Source organism: Ostrea edulis, chromosome 4 (assembly GCF_947568905.1).
Source record: "Ostrea edulis chromosome 4, xbOstEdul1.1, whole genome shotgun sequence".
NCBI classification, from domain to species: domain Eukaryota; kingdom Metazoa; phylum Mollusca; class Bivalvia; order Ostreida; family Ostreidae; genus Ostrea; species Ostrea edulis.
In genome coordinates this window covers 79,855,427-79,872,641 of record NC_079167.1, presented here as the reverse complement: position 1 = coordinate 79,872,641, position 17,215 = coordinate 79,855,427, and the positions used below count along the sequence as shown (strand labels likewise).

Below are 17,215 nucleotides of genomic sequence, written 5' to 3'. Positions count from 1 at the left end.
AAACGCTGGGAAACCCCTATAAATTCAATACATCAATTTCAATTTTGATTAATTATAACGATACATTTAGTGGGTACATGTAGTATTACTTGGTCTGTGTAGAATTATGTTTATGTGCGAACGTAATTTTGGTAATCAGTTATTATTTCTACAATCAGGTAGCAATATAATAGGTTTCTTTCAATTAAAGAGATCATATCTCAGAAAGAAGGGACCGAGCAGGCCACGGAAATAGACGCCTGTCATGCACATAGAACAATAGATACAATCAGGTGTTTCTTTTAATTAAAGAGATCATCTCTCAGAAAAGTGGGACCGAGCAGGCTACGAAACTAAACGGCTACCCAGGAGCTGGAACGTGTCATTTATATCAATCCAGTAATGCTGTAGATGGAGACATTAACACGTGTACAAGGACAAAAGAAATAGGACCAATGTCTCCAGATAAACAGACATGGTGGTATGTTGACCTTGAGAACGTACTCAGCATCTACAGCATCAGAATACAGTTCAAAGACTATGGAGAACAATATGGTATTGGTTTTTATAGTTTAATGATTTATGATTTGATATATAAATGTTTTTATTATCCTTTCATGTCCAGTTCGCTTAAATATTCTCTCCCTTCTTGATTATCATTAATAAAAGTTTAACGAGCTTCCTGATGGTCAGCAATTAGAAATTCCTCGAATGTTTCTTAATTTCCTGGCGGCATGCTAAATCCAGTCCTCAATTATATACAGACATATCCTTTCAATTTTTCTTTATTCAAAACATAGATTGTATGCCAGTCTCTACAATTATACATGTTTTCAGGACCACAAGGTAAACTACTTTTTTAAACTGGTTGTGTTATCCTGTTCAAATAAAGGGCATTATTATTATTATCATCAATATAGTGGTCCATGCTATCAAATTACAGAAACTACTCTACAAGCAGCACATTCGAAACGTCATTGCTTTAGCATTACATAGATAAAAAGGGTCCGTTATATTTTATAAATTAATGCAAATTTATTGGATGTGTATTTTGTAGATTATTACAGTGAAAGCATTTATAAAAACTACAATTCTATATATACTTTAGATTGAGAACTGACAATTACTGTCTTGTAAATGGAAATAGATAATAAGATATTCAATGGAATGATAAATTAAAGACTAGGCTTTTTGACATCATAGACAGTTGCTTCTTCAACAAAAATAAAACGGAAATATTCATATCTAGTGATCAGTCATCAAAAAATTACTTTGTTTAACACAAATTTCTGATTCCACGCACAAGTACTCTGAAGTTGAAATGTAAAAAAAATATGATAGAGTTCCTCATTGACAATATCTTCGTGGTCTTTGCTGATGAGGTCTGTTGGAGTTCGCATTGGCACGAAATGTGTTCCTTTGTTACCTGATCTAGTTTTATATTCCTATGAAGCAGAACTTATTCAAAAACTTCTACGTGAGAAGTAAAAATCTCTTGCTGCGGCCTTCAATTTTACAATTAGATATATCGACGACGTTTTGTCTATAAACAATAATAATTTTCATTCATATGTGGATTCGATATATCCCTGTAAGCTAGAAATAAAAGACACCACATAGTCGTCCAATTCCCCTTCATACTTAGATATTTTATTGACAGTAGACATTAACAGCAAACTGACAACTCAACTGTGTGACAAACGGGATGATTTCAACTTCTCCATCGTCAACTTCCCATATATATATAGCAATATTCCATTATCACCTGCATATGGTGTTTGTATCTCTCAACTGATTCGATACGCAAGACCTTGTTCTGCGTACGGTCAATTATTAAATCAAGGAAAGCTACTGACAAACAAGTTGATGGTACAAGGGGTTGATTATACACAGAACAAGTTCTTGCATATCGAATCGAATAATATCCATCAGCTAATGTAATCCTGATTACGTTAATGGTTCCGAATACACCTGCCAATATAACCCCTTTCCAATGAATCTCACAAGTAGTTGATGATGTAGATATCAACCAATCCACTAAACTATGTTTTGAGACATACTTTGTTTACTACGTTTCTTTTGATTGAGATTCGCATTATAATGGTTGCTATTCTTATCATTGATATTTACTGTATAAATAAACTTTTGTTGTTTTGGGCACAAAAGTATGCTGATAATTTTCTCGGACATGGAAGAGCTATATCTCTTGCAAATACTGAAGTCGTAAATTGGGTGCATATTTGCCGAGTGAAATTTTCTCGGAATGCTATCTAACCGCTAAAATAAGCCAACTGTATCACCCCGAAGGGGAAAACGCTAAACGGGATCAGGGTCTCCAGTTTTCACCTCCTTCCTATTGCTGTTAGGATTCTTTTCTTAAATATAAATTTTTGTAACAGTGATAGCGCTAGAATTACCCACTTGATTTTTATGAAAATGTCATAGATTTTTAACCATATGAACTTTAATTTGTTCAAAAATTTGATTTTTTCTAAGTCATAAGGCCATTTCGTGCACACAACTCCTCCAAAATTAATGATGATATGTAACTGAAACGACTATGGTACACAGTTCAATGATCAAACAGCAGTCATATCTCACCGGATAAAGATGACGGACGTCCAACGGATAACAAAATTGTCAATCCGTTACTCTCCATTCCTTTGAATTTTGTGTTGGTTTCTCTTTCGGCCAACGCGTTTCTATCCAGTGGAAAGTTTTGAGCATGTTAAAAACTTGAAATGGACATCATCGGACTATGGACTCCTGCCGGACATACAGCGGGTCAACTAAAGATGTAATGGACACTAACCACATGTTTACGAAGAAGAAAAGCGTGAAACTGGTGAATAACACGGTTGTCAAACATTACAATGAACACGGGACCGGTGTTTTATAGTAGTCTTTCCTTCTAGCCATGCCCCCTCTCTCCGGAATAATGGTTATATAGCAGTTTTTCTCCCCGGAAATATGGCTTCATAGTAGATTTTCCACAACCAAAATTGGGCTATGTAGTAGGATTTTCCCCCTTTTATAGCAATCCTCCCGGAAACGTACTATATAGTAGATTTATCCCCTCTCATTTCATTCGGATTACGCTAACGGCGGATCTTTCCCATACACATTTTTTCAATTCTGAAATTCTTTTATTCTAAATATCCTTAATGGAGAGTTAATTTCCGAATTCCCCTGATTTGCTTCGTGCGTTAACAACTTTTCAATAACTGCTGGGCCAATCTTTACCAGTTTGATATACAGCATATATAAGAGAAGGCAATGATTGATTGATTTTATATTGTTTAACGTCCCACTTGAGAATGTTTCACTCATATGGAGACGTCATCACTGCCGGTGAAGGGCTGCAAAATTTAGGTCTATGCTCGGCGCTTATGGCCTTTGAGCAGGGAGGGATCTTTATCGTGCCACACCTGCTGTGACACGGGACCTCGGTTTCTGCGGTCTCATCCGAAGGGCCGCCCCATTTAGTCGCCTCTTACGACAAGCAAGGGGTACTGAGGACCTATTCTAACCCGGATGAGCCTGAAAACCACTACTAAAATTGTAAATTTCATGACCCCCGTAGCAGGGGTTCCTGTGTTAGGGCGTGACCATATTAGTCCTGTAGTGAAAATGCATTATTCCTTTAAAAATCTTCTTTACTTTTAGGCCAATAACAGACACACTGAGTAAATAGTAATGATGGGCAAGGAATGCTCTGCCAATTCTACAAATTCCATGATCCCTGGGGTGGGGGTGGGGGATGAGGGTGGGGGGCTGTAGTAATGCCTGGTTGCAGGGAGGCCGGCTAAAATGCTTACATAGTTAAAATAATTTTAGTATTTACAAGTTCAAAACATTTCTTTATTCTGAATGAGATTAAACACATACGAGTAAATAGAAAACCACAGGTTATCTAACGAAATTGTTTATTTTGTAAACAAAGTTGCAGGGTTTCAGGATAGAGAGGGGATAGATGGTCAAAGAGAGTTAATGTATATGATGCTTAAAATGTTACATTTAGTTCCTTTAATTGATATAAGATGAATGCTTAATGGTAATCAAGATGCTGTCTACCCGAGTAATACATTGGTGAAAGACTTTGGAGGGGATGTCTAAAATTCCATCTATCAATCTTCCAAAATGTGTTGATATATTGAACACTGGATGCTTTTTTTAAAGAGGTTTGAATGCATTCTCCCAAATATTTCAATTATAAAAGCTTCGGGGGATTATGCAAATAAAAGTCTTTCAGACAGGTCCATGCATGGGCTCAGGTGACCATCAATACCTGTGGGCCTCTTGTTAAATCAAGTAATCGATGCAATCAAGACTGCAGAATACTGTTGAACATTTATTCTGATACATTGTGAGCGGGCTTACTCTATGTTTCCCATAAAACGCTTTATATATTCCGTCAAAAAGACAACAGGCCACGACGACTTTCATTATCAATACTTTTTTTTTCAATTAGACTGAAAAAATAATAGCTCATGTGTATTAGGTTAGAAATGCTTATCAATCATTATAAGAGGTAGACAGCCCATGTCCACAACACTCACCTGGGTTTCATTTCCTAACTTTGAACAAATCATTGAGCCATTGCTTTTAGTGTTTGTTTCACTATAAAAGGGAATTAAATAGAAATAAATATTTTGAAAAGTTCCGAGAATCTGTAAACCTCTACTACTAGTTCTAGTAGCCTATTATAGTACGTGTATAAGAAAGTTTGAGCAAAGTTGAATTATACCGTAATTGTTGTTCTGGTGAAGAAGAATGTGGGTGGGTGGGTGGGTTCGTGCGTGTGCTTAATGATATTATGGGATGATCCTTTTTTTAAAAACATAATTTTGTATGTTTTATACTTTCTCATCAATATCGTAAAGCATATCTCTAAAAATTTATCTCTCTGAAAATACATGTACATGTATCTACATTCATCCACACTATCAGCAACATACACTTTTCGAGACTCAGATTTATGGAATATCAATATTTATTGTACAAATCCCGACTATCTTTCCATAATATGTGTTCTATAATCAAAACTATACAATACCGGTATATTCTTGTTTAGCCAGTTTGACTTTTCACCTATTGCAAGTGCAATCGTACTTGTACATTGCTCTTCCAATATTCCAGCTGTGCCTGTACTATTGATTCCATTAATGTTATTTTGAAAAATACATAGCATATAGATAGAAGGAAAACGTTGGTACAAAGAGGCACACCCCTTTCCTCTCTTTTTGAATGATTGTGTACATTACTTATGCTATATCTATTGATATCATACACACAGTAAATAAAACTTGATTATTAGGAAGTCACTTGGAGCTCCAAATTAAATGTTCCTTATGTAACGTAAATTATCTCTCTCCGTATCAAATTAGATAATGATTTTACGATTGCAATTGTAATCCATCATGCTTAATAGTTGACCAAAGACAAAATGATCGATCGGTTATAATTTTAAATTTTTAAACTCAGTATTGCAAATGTATTTCTAATGGTAGTTTTTGTCCAGTGCGACAATTTAAGGGCAAAATTATGAATACACGTCGTTTCTTCTCATCAAACGAAATAATTGAAAATATAATTCACAATATGAATGACAAACAGAAAAACTGCTATATCATAAACAGTGGCCTGATTTCTTGGACATTGTCAAGTAGTGTACAACCTAATTTCGGTAAAATGTTCTAACTTTAAAGTTATAAGGCGAAAACTTCCCAGAACAGTCCTAGGCCATTCGATATGTGACATATTGGACAGTGTTTGACGTTTTACTTACTTTCAAGATTTGTGCCATTACATTACATGTTCAACCAAAATAAAAAACCTTTATTTCTTTGTACTCGTACATATCAGTAACTGTTAATATCATTACAAAAAACACGAAACATTCACTCTATAATCACGGGGAGAATTTTAATAATGTCGAAAATGTAAGACGAATATTGATATTGAGGGGCAGATCCAGGAATTTTGAAGAGGCGGGCGGGGGAGGGGGTGGCTCTACCATTAACTTTGGTTTTCAAAGGAGGAGTTCCACCCTCAAAAAGCATGCGTTATTTTTACCTTTTTTAAACACAATTGTCTTACGAAAGGAGGTTCAGGGGGTCGGATCTCCCCCCTCTGGTTCTGTCACTGTATCAAAAAATCTTTTGACGTCTCAGATCGTTGGTCTCAAGAGGGGGATGTTCTATTGTTGAATGAGATACTTCGTTCTGAAAAATTTCACAAGGCTGATTCAAGACTAAAATCACGGATTGAAGAAACCAACAAGCATTTTTTATCTATTCAACAATTATTAAACCTAATTTCTTCTGTAAAATGAAAATCAAGCATCGATAAACAACGGATTTACTTCATATCGTATTATCTGAAGTTGTAATTTAATTTTTTTTTTTTTATAGAAAACTGACTTAGATCAACCAAAGCGTGTCCCGCTACTATATTCTCATTTTTGCTATTTCAGGGAAGTTTGTGAAAGACGAAAGTCGGATTTTAATTAACTTTACGATGTTTACTAATCATGTAAGATTCTAATATAGGTTATGGACTTCACCTCACATATGAAACAATATCAAAGGTGCAAGCAGTAACTCTGGAGCAAGTGTTTCGGAGTTTATTGGCAAACATTGTTAATTTATAATCATAGATAATTATTGAAGAGAACGCAATTCTCTTCAACTTACATAACTGTTTGATATCTTTAATTCATAATTTCAGTCATGAGACAAAGAGGGCGTTTTGCTGGTTTTTCACTCTATGTGTCAAATACAACTGTAAAGGAGGATGGGTATCTATGTTATAAGAACGGACAGGAGTTACCGACCTTGGATTTCAATACAACTTGCGTCAAACATGGACGTTACGTTATATTTTACAATGAAAGACTTGACGGAACAGAAATAGTTTACACTGAATTGTGTGAAGTAACCGTGACAGGTAATATTGTGCTACTTCATTATACAGTTTAACCCATATAGTGTGTATATATAAAGTGCTATATTTTCTCTGTATCTTTAGGTTGTAAAGAATTCGGTGTGTATGGACATGACTGTAATCTACCATGTCCAAACAACTGTCAGGAATTGAGATGTGACATTGTCAACGGAACATGTTTGGGTTGTACTGCAGGATGGGTGGGAGAGTTTTGTAACAAATGTAAGATTACATGTGTGATATCATGCAAATAGTATTAATACTTTAATGTAGTATATACATTTAATATAAAATGAAATATGACAAGTGTATGATGTAACAAATGTAATAGTACGGTTAAAGCTTTATTCCTATATCATTGACACTCTAATGCAAACGAGTTTAATTGAAAATCGGACATAAAACGGAAAAACTTATCAATATAATGAAGTTTTTCGTAGCATGTCCAGCTGGATATTACGGTCTATGGTGTAGATCTAAGTGTACTGGACACTGCAGAGACAACCTGTCCTGTAATCGCACCACTGGACAATGTGACTATGGCTGTGGTAATGGATGGACAGGGATACATTGTAACACAGGTAATTCATTTGTTATTATCTTAAAGTGTTAAGTATCTACGTTTACTAACCGTTAAATATCAATATATTTTAAATTTGATGAATACGGCAAGAAAGTAGCAATGGATAAGAAACTGAAATGTGAATCTTTGTTGAAAATTTATAAATTGTTGGATAAAATCATATTTTACCAGAGTGTCCTGCAGAATCATACGGCCCTGATTGTATGTATAACTGTAGTGGACAGTGTCTGAGTTACCTCCCCTGTAACAGGACAACAGGAATATGTGACGAAGGCTGTAATCCAGGATATACCGGGGAACTCTGTGACAAAGGTGAGATGTTGTAAAGGCATTCTTGTATTTGTCAAAATACGAGTTATTTCTAGGTTTGATAGAGTAAATTCTAAACAGTGATTGTGCACTCGTATTTGTATGAACATGTACGTTTGTTTGTTTACTCAGCCTTATCCTGTAAACCCATTAATTCTTCAATCAGATCGGCGACACTTATTGCGTTAAATAAACAATTTCGTTTGAAATGCATTTGCATGTTTATGTATACATATATATGTATGTGTATGTTTAGATGATTGTATGTATGTATGTATGTATGTACTAGTAATAGTCTGATAAAATCATGTTTTATCAGAGTGTCCAGCAGAATCATACGGCCCTGATTGTGTGTATAACTGTAGTGGACAGTGTCTGAGTTACCTCCCCTGTAACAGGATAACAGGAAGGTGTGACAGTGGCTGTAATCTAGGATATGCCGGGGAACTCTGCGATAAAGGTGAGATGTTTAAATTGTAGTTTAGAAGCATTCTTGTACATTCTGATAATTCATGTAAATGTTTTGTTTCTCTGTTGTGTTCTTTTCTACTATAACATTAAAAACTTCTCAGTTATATATTAAGATCCGAATGTAATTTATCACTTTTAATACAATCATTGCATAGGCAGGGTAATAATTTGAAATTGTTATCATGAAATGATTTTGTATTTACATATGGCAATACTTTGCAATCTGTTAAGAATATTTTTTGATATTAAGAAATTATAAATAATTATGTTTTACATTGACAGTATGTTCAGATGGCCGGTACGGATTGAATTGTTCAGAAAAGTGCAGTCTCCATTGCCGATCTGAAAGTAATCATTGTAACCATAGAGACGGACATTGTGAACATGGATGTGACGATGGATTCCAAGGAAGTAAATGTGAAGAAAGTAGGTATCCAGTTATTGATGAACAAAGTAATTTGACAGTCTTTAACGAATTTCATATAATTTTTTTTACCCAAAAATAGTATTCATATACATTTGTCTATTTTCTATCTTCGATGGGTTGTTTCATGTACAGTTACCAAACATTTTGCAAGCATAATTACGCTAGTCAGTATTCCATTATCAGTTGAATATATATATGCCTGTTTTGGTGCCCGTATTTTGTATTTCGTGGTGTTACAGGTAATATGTACATATCGCTTTCTAAATGTGTAATTGACATGTGCCTATTTTATCTGTTTTTTATCTGTTCGTCTGTTATAATTGTTAAATTTCGGGTGATACACAATACATCATAAATAGTACAGAACGGTATGTTCTTCGTTGTTTGGTTTCTGCGTGGCGTCAATTGCATCTACGTTCCTGCTAGTAGTCATGCTTTGTAGGTCTATATCCTGAGTTTGTTTCCTGTTTTGGTCATGAGGTATCGGGTTGGGGCCAAAATGGCCATTGATTAAATTTGTTAATAATTAAGCATTTTTAACTTCTTGATAACTACCACTCCAATTCTTTTCAATTTTTCTATGAAGTAGCTTTGGGACAAGGGACATAAATTGTAAATTTCAGGACCCCTGCACTCCTTGGGCCTTCGAGGCAGGGCAAAATTAACCAAGTTTTAAAACTCTTTATAACCACAAATCTGTAAGAAAAACTGAATAAATAGCTTAATGATGTAAAGCAGGAAGGTGTCGACCAATATTGTAAATTTCATGACCCCTTGGGTAGAAGTTCTGACTACAGGGCGGGACCAAACTTGGTATATAATGTTTGTGATAAACATCTTCTTTAGTGTTATTGATTCGAAATTGAAACTAAGTGAACATTTAGAAGTGTAGGTAGTAGAGCAGAAAGGCCTTCAACAAATTGTAAATTTCGTGATCCCTGGGGTAGAGGTTCTGACTCCAGGGCGGGGACAAACTTGGCATCTATAATATATATGTCTAAAACATCGAAACAATATCTTATTTAATGTTATTGATACTAAATTGAAACTAAATACATATTTTTGAAAGAGTAGGTAGTCCTTTACCAAAATTGTAAATTTCTTGATCCCAGGGAGTAACGGCTTTGATTTTGGTTCCGGGTTGGAGTAATCATTATTATAGTGATTATTGTCTTTATCATTTGAAAGAGATCTTTAGGTTTGTTTATACGGTATAAAAACTAAACGCATATTTTGGAAAAGCAGACAAGGATGTACCGAAATTGTGAATTTCACAACCCCAGGGTTTCATCATTATAGGCACTATGGGGGGGATTTAAGTTTTGAGAACATATCTTTTCTTATAACGTTGCTGAATATCAGAATTTAGCTTAGATATACAGAATAGAATTTTTTCCTACAGTTCATAGCCCTCGAGACTAGTGATACTTTTAACTAACGCTTAGAGGACCGATAAGGTCTGTGAGTCTCTTGTTGTTTGCGCGTTCACTGCTAAAGCTCTGTCTGTGAGGGAATGCTGAAAATCGTGACATCCCTCACGTACAGCTTGACATTTAGATGAATGCTGATGAATCAATTTACAAACGCTCTCGGATCAGAAAGTTAGTGAGTAACCATCGTAATTATTAGCATAGTAATACTGTGTCAGGTGTTTTACATTAATTTATTATGATTGTAAGTTAAATATTTGGTTCTAGTTGTGTTTTGTCACGACCAAGACCAAATGAGACAATGAAATCGCCCTTTTACAGGATTACCTGTTAAGGGTATCCTTGAACGAAAGGAGTCTGCACATGTTAATTTAAAAAAGACTAAACCTTTTAGGAGAAGTAGTACTTTTCGATAGCCTGTCATAACCAAACTTTGATTGATGTTAACCCCCCCCCCCCCCCCCCCCCCTCCCCGACCTTTTGTCCCGAACACACATTTCGTTTTTATTTCTGTTACAATATGAAGAAAAAACTCAAATTACGGTAATGAAGTCTATTATTACGATAATACAATAATGTAATATGTGCTTTCCTAACAGATTGTGTTTTCTTTTTATAGAAAGATAGTCTTTTTATAAACATAGACAAATCTTGGAAGGAAGTCTCCGCACAAACGGTCATGAATGCCCAGTCTGATTAAAACCACCCCACCCCCTTCTCATCGACACTAAATCTGACCTCTTCTTACACTCGCACGCCAGGTAAGGAGAGAACAAAAATGGCGGGGGGGGGGGGGTGGTAATCAGACTGATTAATGCCGTGGCAGGACATATTAATTGATGTCAGCTCCTAATAAACAATTGGTTTAGATATCATAAAATATAAACATTTTCTTTCATTAAACGACAAATTATGGCATCAAATCGCGGTTAATATGTTAGGCCTTATCGTGAATTTTTCATAACATGGCATAACCACGAACTTTTTTTTTCTAGTCGTCCTATGTGGCCACATCAACTTACATGTTTATACTGAATGCATGATCGTTTGGGTCATCCTGCAACAAGAGATCCACGGCATCTTCTTCATCTGATATCAGGTCGTTTTCAAGATGTAAAATACATTACAAGCGTTCGCTGTGTTGTTTCGTTGAAACGGAAACACGTGTTCTGCCCGTGCATACTTTTAGAAAACCACGCCGGCGCGATCCGGATAACGGAAAAAAGTATAGAAAATATGCAGACTGGTTTTTTTTTTCTTTGTTTGGCAGAAAAAAAATTATTACTATTCCGAGCAAATATTACATAACGTTTATATCTGAATTTGAAGTATTTTATTGTTTTTTAATTCACACTACCGATGTAACATTCTCATTAGGTGTTTTGTGGAGTTAGAAGTAGCTGTGGTGTAACTGTTATTTACCAATAATGGTTTTATACTTTTTTTTTAAAAAGCAGAGAATACCTGATTGATTATTTCATACATATGTGTATGTTGTTGTAGTGTATCCAAAAGTATTCAATTACCAATAGAGGATATACAAATAGTTTTCACTACTTTATTGTTCGACGCACGTCGATCGCTTTCAGCGACAGCATTTTGCTGCTAATTTTAAAAAAAACCGCGCAGCATGTCCCAATTTCATTTTATCGTAATATAAAAACTACCAAGAATTATAACACGAATAACGCCCATCAAAAGTAATATTTCCTCTTCTTTTACATGCTGTATTTACTTTTCCCTATTTCCATATATGAATATCGGTAAAACGCCGATCTGTGTAAACATTGAGAAATAAAATCGTAAGAAAGCGTACAAGTGCAAAAAATTGCTATTTTCTGATAACTTTGCCAGGCATTAAGAATAAATTGTATATGTTCTAAAAGCAGGGAATATATGCTTTTCGAAAATATAAAAAAAAAATAGTGCATTCATACGGAAAATTAAAAAATCATATCGGGGGGGGGGGGGGGGGGGGATGGCCTTGCGACAAAGCGTTGCGTCATATTTAGACGAAGTCATCTTTCAACTTAAATGCTTGTATTAATTTAATGCCTTTATTTACTTAACTGATTTTTATATAGTTAACAAATAGAGTAAATTTTCAAAAATATGATATATATATCATATATCTTATGACCGTAGTTTCAAAGATTTAGAGGCACTCCTTTTGCGTTGCCCTGTTTTACGCGCCACCGGTCAAATTGACCGGTACCGTAGAGAAGAGGTTAAGGAAAAAATAAAACATGGCAAAGTAACATTTTTAAACATGTATTATGAAAATTTGTTTTGAATTCACAGAGAGAGAATACTAGTACGATATTCATCATTTATTATTAAAGGAAAATGATCTGTAAAGAGGTAATTTTTCCTCTTGTAATTTTACAAACATAATTTGCACCGTTTTAAATTCGCGCAAAACCATTTATTGCTACTTTAGAATTATGTGTAAATTTAGTCAACTTTTGATCACCCTTTTAGGAGTTTGACGAAAATAAGGTGAAATACTGTAGTAAAAGTTTCGACGTTTTGAAATAATTATCATATAGTCAATTTTAGTCCATTTCTATAGTTTGTGATGATGGCTGGTATGGAGAAAACTGTTCTACACGATGTAAGGAGAACTGTGTCAATCAGTCATGTGACCATATCACAGGCAGCTGTACATACGGATGTAAACCGGGATGGAGGACTTCCAACTGCGAACAGAGTAATTTTAAATTTGACGTTTCTTACTATTGCGTTGTATAATTAAATATTAGCTTTAATATTCTTAATGTTCTTCGTATTTTATAGCTTTGAAATATCAAATAATAATACATGTAATAAATGCATATCAAGTGACTTTTATGGTTACCAGTATAATCCCTATTGATCTCTATTTGCAAAATTGAAAGCAATATAAGTAATTTGGGTTATTACATTGCATATCAACACAAGAAAAACAGACATGCGAGTATGCACATGACTTTCATGCAGAAATTGGTATCTTTAACATCTCTCATTCAAACATTACATGCGCATGTTTATCAAAAAGTCAGTACATAGTACAAAAAGAACAAGATAGAGCAGAGATACTTTTCCATAAAAACTGTCAAGTTGTAGAACACATATACATTATTTTGCAGTAAAAGCTTAAGATATAAATATATAATTTGATATTGTTAATCATCTTTTAGAATGATCAGCAGGAACCTACGGCAAAGATTGTGGAAAACACTGCAGCAGTCATTGCAGAAACATGACATGTAATCCTAGCGGCAAATTCTCTTTGAATCGCTAGCGCGATTCACATAAATTGCATCAATCCAAATCCGTTCATATTGACCATGAACAGCTAAAAAGTGATGTTCATTCTTTTAATGTTTAGCACTCAGGGAACCTCCGTTTTTAAGGCCAAAAGAAGCAGAAACAATTATCACTTCTTGATACCGAATGTTGGAGAAGGAGCAATCACTACCTATTTTGAAGTCTAAGGTTTGACGCGACCGTGGCACGAGTGAGGCTCGAACTCACGACCCTCCGGTTACGACGCGAACAATCTACCACTAAGCTATCGCGATCGGTTGTATCGATCGAAGTATAATCAGGGGTCAAATGCTGTCTGAGGTATTTGATACCGATTGTTAAGCCGTTCTTGGCACACTGATTTTTGCTACGGATAACTCCGTTTACCTGATAAGGATATAGGGCTCACGGCGGGTGTGACCGGTTGACAGGGGATGCTTACTTTTCCTAGGCACCTGATTCTCCTCTGGTGTGTCCAGGGGTCCGTGTTTACCCAACTATCTATTTTGTATTGCGTATAGGAGTTATGAGATTGATCACTGTTCGTTATATTCACCTTTCATGTATTTAGATTACATGTATATATAACCTCTTAATCGAATCATGAACATTGCCTCAAGCTTCGAAGAACAAACGTAGAGGAAAGAAATTGATAACCTTGCTACAGAAAAATGGCTTATCATTTCTAACAATATATTATTTTGTTCGTATTGACATCTTTTCCCATATATTTTACAATGTATCTATTTTAAGAATCGAAACCTTTGAAGGTGAAATATTTTCATAACTTTAACTGCAGGCTTCGTATATGTAACAAGAATCCCCCATAGATTTATTGGTCTGATATTTCCCAAAATAAAAAAAATATAAAAGTAAGGTTTTTGCTTCAGTTTTTTCTTCAGCATCCGTATTCTACCTGTTCTCAATTTTATATTATTTATTGAATTTATAAAATCATTGTACCTTATCTTCACTTCTTAAATGTATATGTGCTGTAATTATTAAACAGTATTTTGTTCGCTGTTAAAAACCAGAACAATTTTTTTTCAGCATAATAAACTATTAAAAAAAAAATAAAACGATTTGACATTTTTGACAAATTATATACATGTATTAAAGGAGTGTTAGTCTACTCAATGTCAAGGGGATGTTTTTCTAATGCATATTTATGAAGGAATGGCGTTTATGGTGGTTGTGTGAAAACGAGCGAAAAAAAATATTATTAAAAACACCATGCATGCCATGGGAGATGTGGATTTACAGTATGTAGTCTTACTGAATGGTGATGGCATGTCAAAACATGTAATTTAACTCCCCTTCATTGCTCAAAGTGGTTCTCTCTACCCTGTTTAAATGTAAATTCGTTTTTGAGATATATGCATTTTCCCAAGTTTTCTCTTGTACTACAGATATATATAGGCGATGCAACCAAAGTGATCTACTGTATTTGTTCTCCCGTTATCATGTGTTTGAGAGAATATTTTCATTATCAGAATTTTCGGGGTCAGGAGGTTCTGCTGCACAGTCCGATACGACAGATTCTGGAGCAGTAACAGGAGCTGTGGGAGGGGCGGTGGGTGCCATGTGTCTTACTGTCGTCCTCATCACAGGCATACTGTTTATACGGTATTAGTACTTCATCTATTGGTGGATGTTAACAAATTACATAATGTTCGTTTTAACTATTTTCCTTTGTAAACATTAAGCACGTAGTCGAATAACTCCATTTTAATGGATAGGTCAAAATGAATTTGTTAAGACATTACGACTTAAATATAGACAAAACGTACATTCAAAACGTTATTTTTTATTTATGTAGATGGAGAAGAAAGAAGGAGAGAAAGCATGAAGATACGGAGACGATAACATTTTCTTCTCTCCCAGAAACGTTAACAATAGGTAATTCTGCTGCTGTAAAAGATACCTACATGTTAATGATATCAGGTGCATCTTGTACAACTTATACGGTACCAATTTTGATGCATGAGACGCGCATTTCGACAAATAATGTCTCTTCAGTAATGCTCAACCGACATGTTTGAAATCCGAAATCACAATAAACGTGTAAGAGCTATTTTAGGGGAAATCAGAGTGCCAAAACGTGAAGTCGAATTCGTTTATGAATAAGAGCTATGCATGAGGGAGATAATCCTTAATTTTGAAATGAATTTCTAAATGTTATCACCGCAATTAAATATACATCCGTATTTTCATTCTAGTAATTAAGTACTTCGCTACTGGCCTGTAAAGACCTTCGGGGACTAACAATCTACCAGCAGAGGCCTCGACCCAGGGGTCATATCATTTCAGAGACAAACAATCAATATTAATGTAATTATGTTGTAAATCTTTGTGTTTTGTAAATCAAAGATTTTAAGGAGAAGAAATTTTGAGCACAGACAAAAGTAAATCTTGTTGGAAAATGTTCTGTTGACTTACATTATATCAGCACCACATGTCGTAATTCAATTGTCATGATATTTTACAGGTGATAAAAGACATGAAGAGAAGGAAATGCGTGGAGTCGGAAACCCAGGCTTAGAATTAAAAACTGAAGGGGGAGTGCTAACGACGAATACTAAAATAGACATATCCGTCGCGGATTTTGATAAAGCAATAGTTATTTTGTCTGAAAATCAGAATGCCAAGTTTAAAGAAGAATACATGGTACGTGTCTATTAATTGATAAAATTATGTACATGTAACAGGTAAACCGTGTATATGAATGGTTCAATTGAAATTAAGTAAATATTGTGCTTAATTGTCTATAATTTCCTGATATCTGAATGTGGTGTAGTAAACATTTTAGAGTTATTTCTTTTGAGGATTTTTAAAAATTGGTGGTCTATTTGTTTGTTTTGAAAATATAACTCCTGTCTTAGGTGTTTCGTTGTAAGTGTGGAATCAAGTCATTCAAAATATCTGACGAAGGCTTATAATAAAGATTAAGAATCAGTTCTCACAATTCTGTACAGAAATAAAAATTTTAATATTTTCTGTTAATGTTACAAATAGACTTTTATTGTATTAACATTATTTCTCTACGAATACAATTTTATCGTTTCATTCACTGGTGTGTGTAGACAATTCCAAGAGGAGAACTACACCCATGTAATGAAGGAAAGAAACAGGAAAACGCTGCCAAAAATCGATACACCACGATTTTCCCATGTAAGTGTCTTAATTTGACGTTCTTTGAACTAGTAATAAGTGTTGTGATAAATAAATACTGTATATTTTGTTTTGAGTAGATGACCATTCACGTGTTGTTCTGGAAACATCGCCAAAAGAGTCAGACTACATGAACGCGAATTATATTGAGGTCAGTGATTTAAATCCATTCTTATAGTGGTTAATGTTAATGAAATTACCTGTTTGTTCTCCACAAGTACACAAATAAAACTCTGTATCCCAAAAGAAATAAAATCTACATATATATTGCAAATGAGTAGTTATCATAGAGTTTTTATACAACAAAGACAGTTTAAAATTGCTGAAAAATCAATGAGTAATTTTATTCATGATATTAATATTCAATTCACAGGATGTGCAAGGAAAGAAATCGTATATTGCAACGCAAGGTAAATATACAATGTATATCTTCATATATCGATTTTCAAGTGTGCGTTATTATCCCAACATATTTTGTGAATTTGTAAAAATTGAAAAAGAAGACTGGACTTGTCATTTATTGATGATTTGTTAACTCTTATTCCATGTCATTTATTGATGGTTTGTTAACTCTTATTCCTTGGTGTGTTCCAATATGCCTGTTTATATTTA

At 34.5% G+C, this 17,215-nt stretch overlaps 1 protein-coding gene across 1 annotated transcript in view; it reads left to right on the top strand.

Annotated features, from left to right (window-relative positions):
* The first annotated feature begins 419 nt into the window (after positions 1 to 419).
* Positions 420 to 17,215, top strand: part of LOC125669351 (receptor-type tyrosine-protein phosphatase epsilon-like) — a 30,515-nt gene continuing 13,719 nt past the window's right edge. The window contains exons 1-14 of the mRNA XM_056161495.1: positions 420 to 540; positions 6,709 to 6,927; positions 7,009 to 7,146; positions 7,365 to 7,505; positions 7,679 to 7,819; positions 8,136 to 8,276; positions 8,570 to 8,713; positions 12,717 to 12,854; positions 14,926 to 15,058; positions 15,252 to 15,331; positions 15,921 to 16,099; positions 16,516 to 16,603; positions 16,684 to 16,754; positions 16,977 to 17,013. Of these exons, the coding sequence (XP_056017470.1) occupies positions 435 to 540; positions 6,709 to 6,927; positions 7,009 to 7,146; positions 7,365 to 7,505; positions 7,679 to 7,819; positions 8,136 to 8,276; positions 8,570 to 8,713; positions 12,717 to 12,854; positions 14,926 to 15,058; positions 15,252 to 15,331; positions 15,921 to 16,099; positions 16,516 to 16,603; positions 16,684 to 16,754; positions 16,977 to 17,013 (1,756 nt within the window). The 5' untranslated portion in view covers positions 420 to 434. The remainder of the gene's footprint in view (positions 541 to 6,708; positions 6,928 to 7,008; positions 7,147 to 7,364; positions 7,506 to 7,678; positions 7,820 to 8,135; positions 8,277 to 8,569; positions 8,714 to 12,716; positions 12,855 to 14,925; positions 15,059 to 15,251; positions 15,332 to 15,920; positions 16,100 to 16,515; positions 16,604 to 16,683; positions 16,755 to 16,976; positions 17,014 to 17,215) is intronic.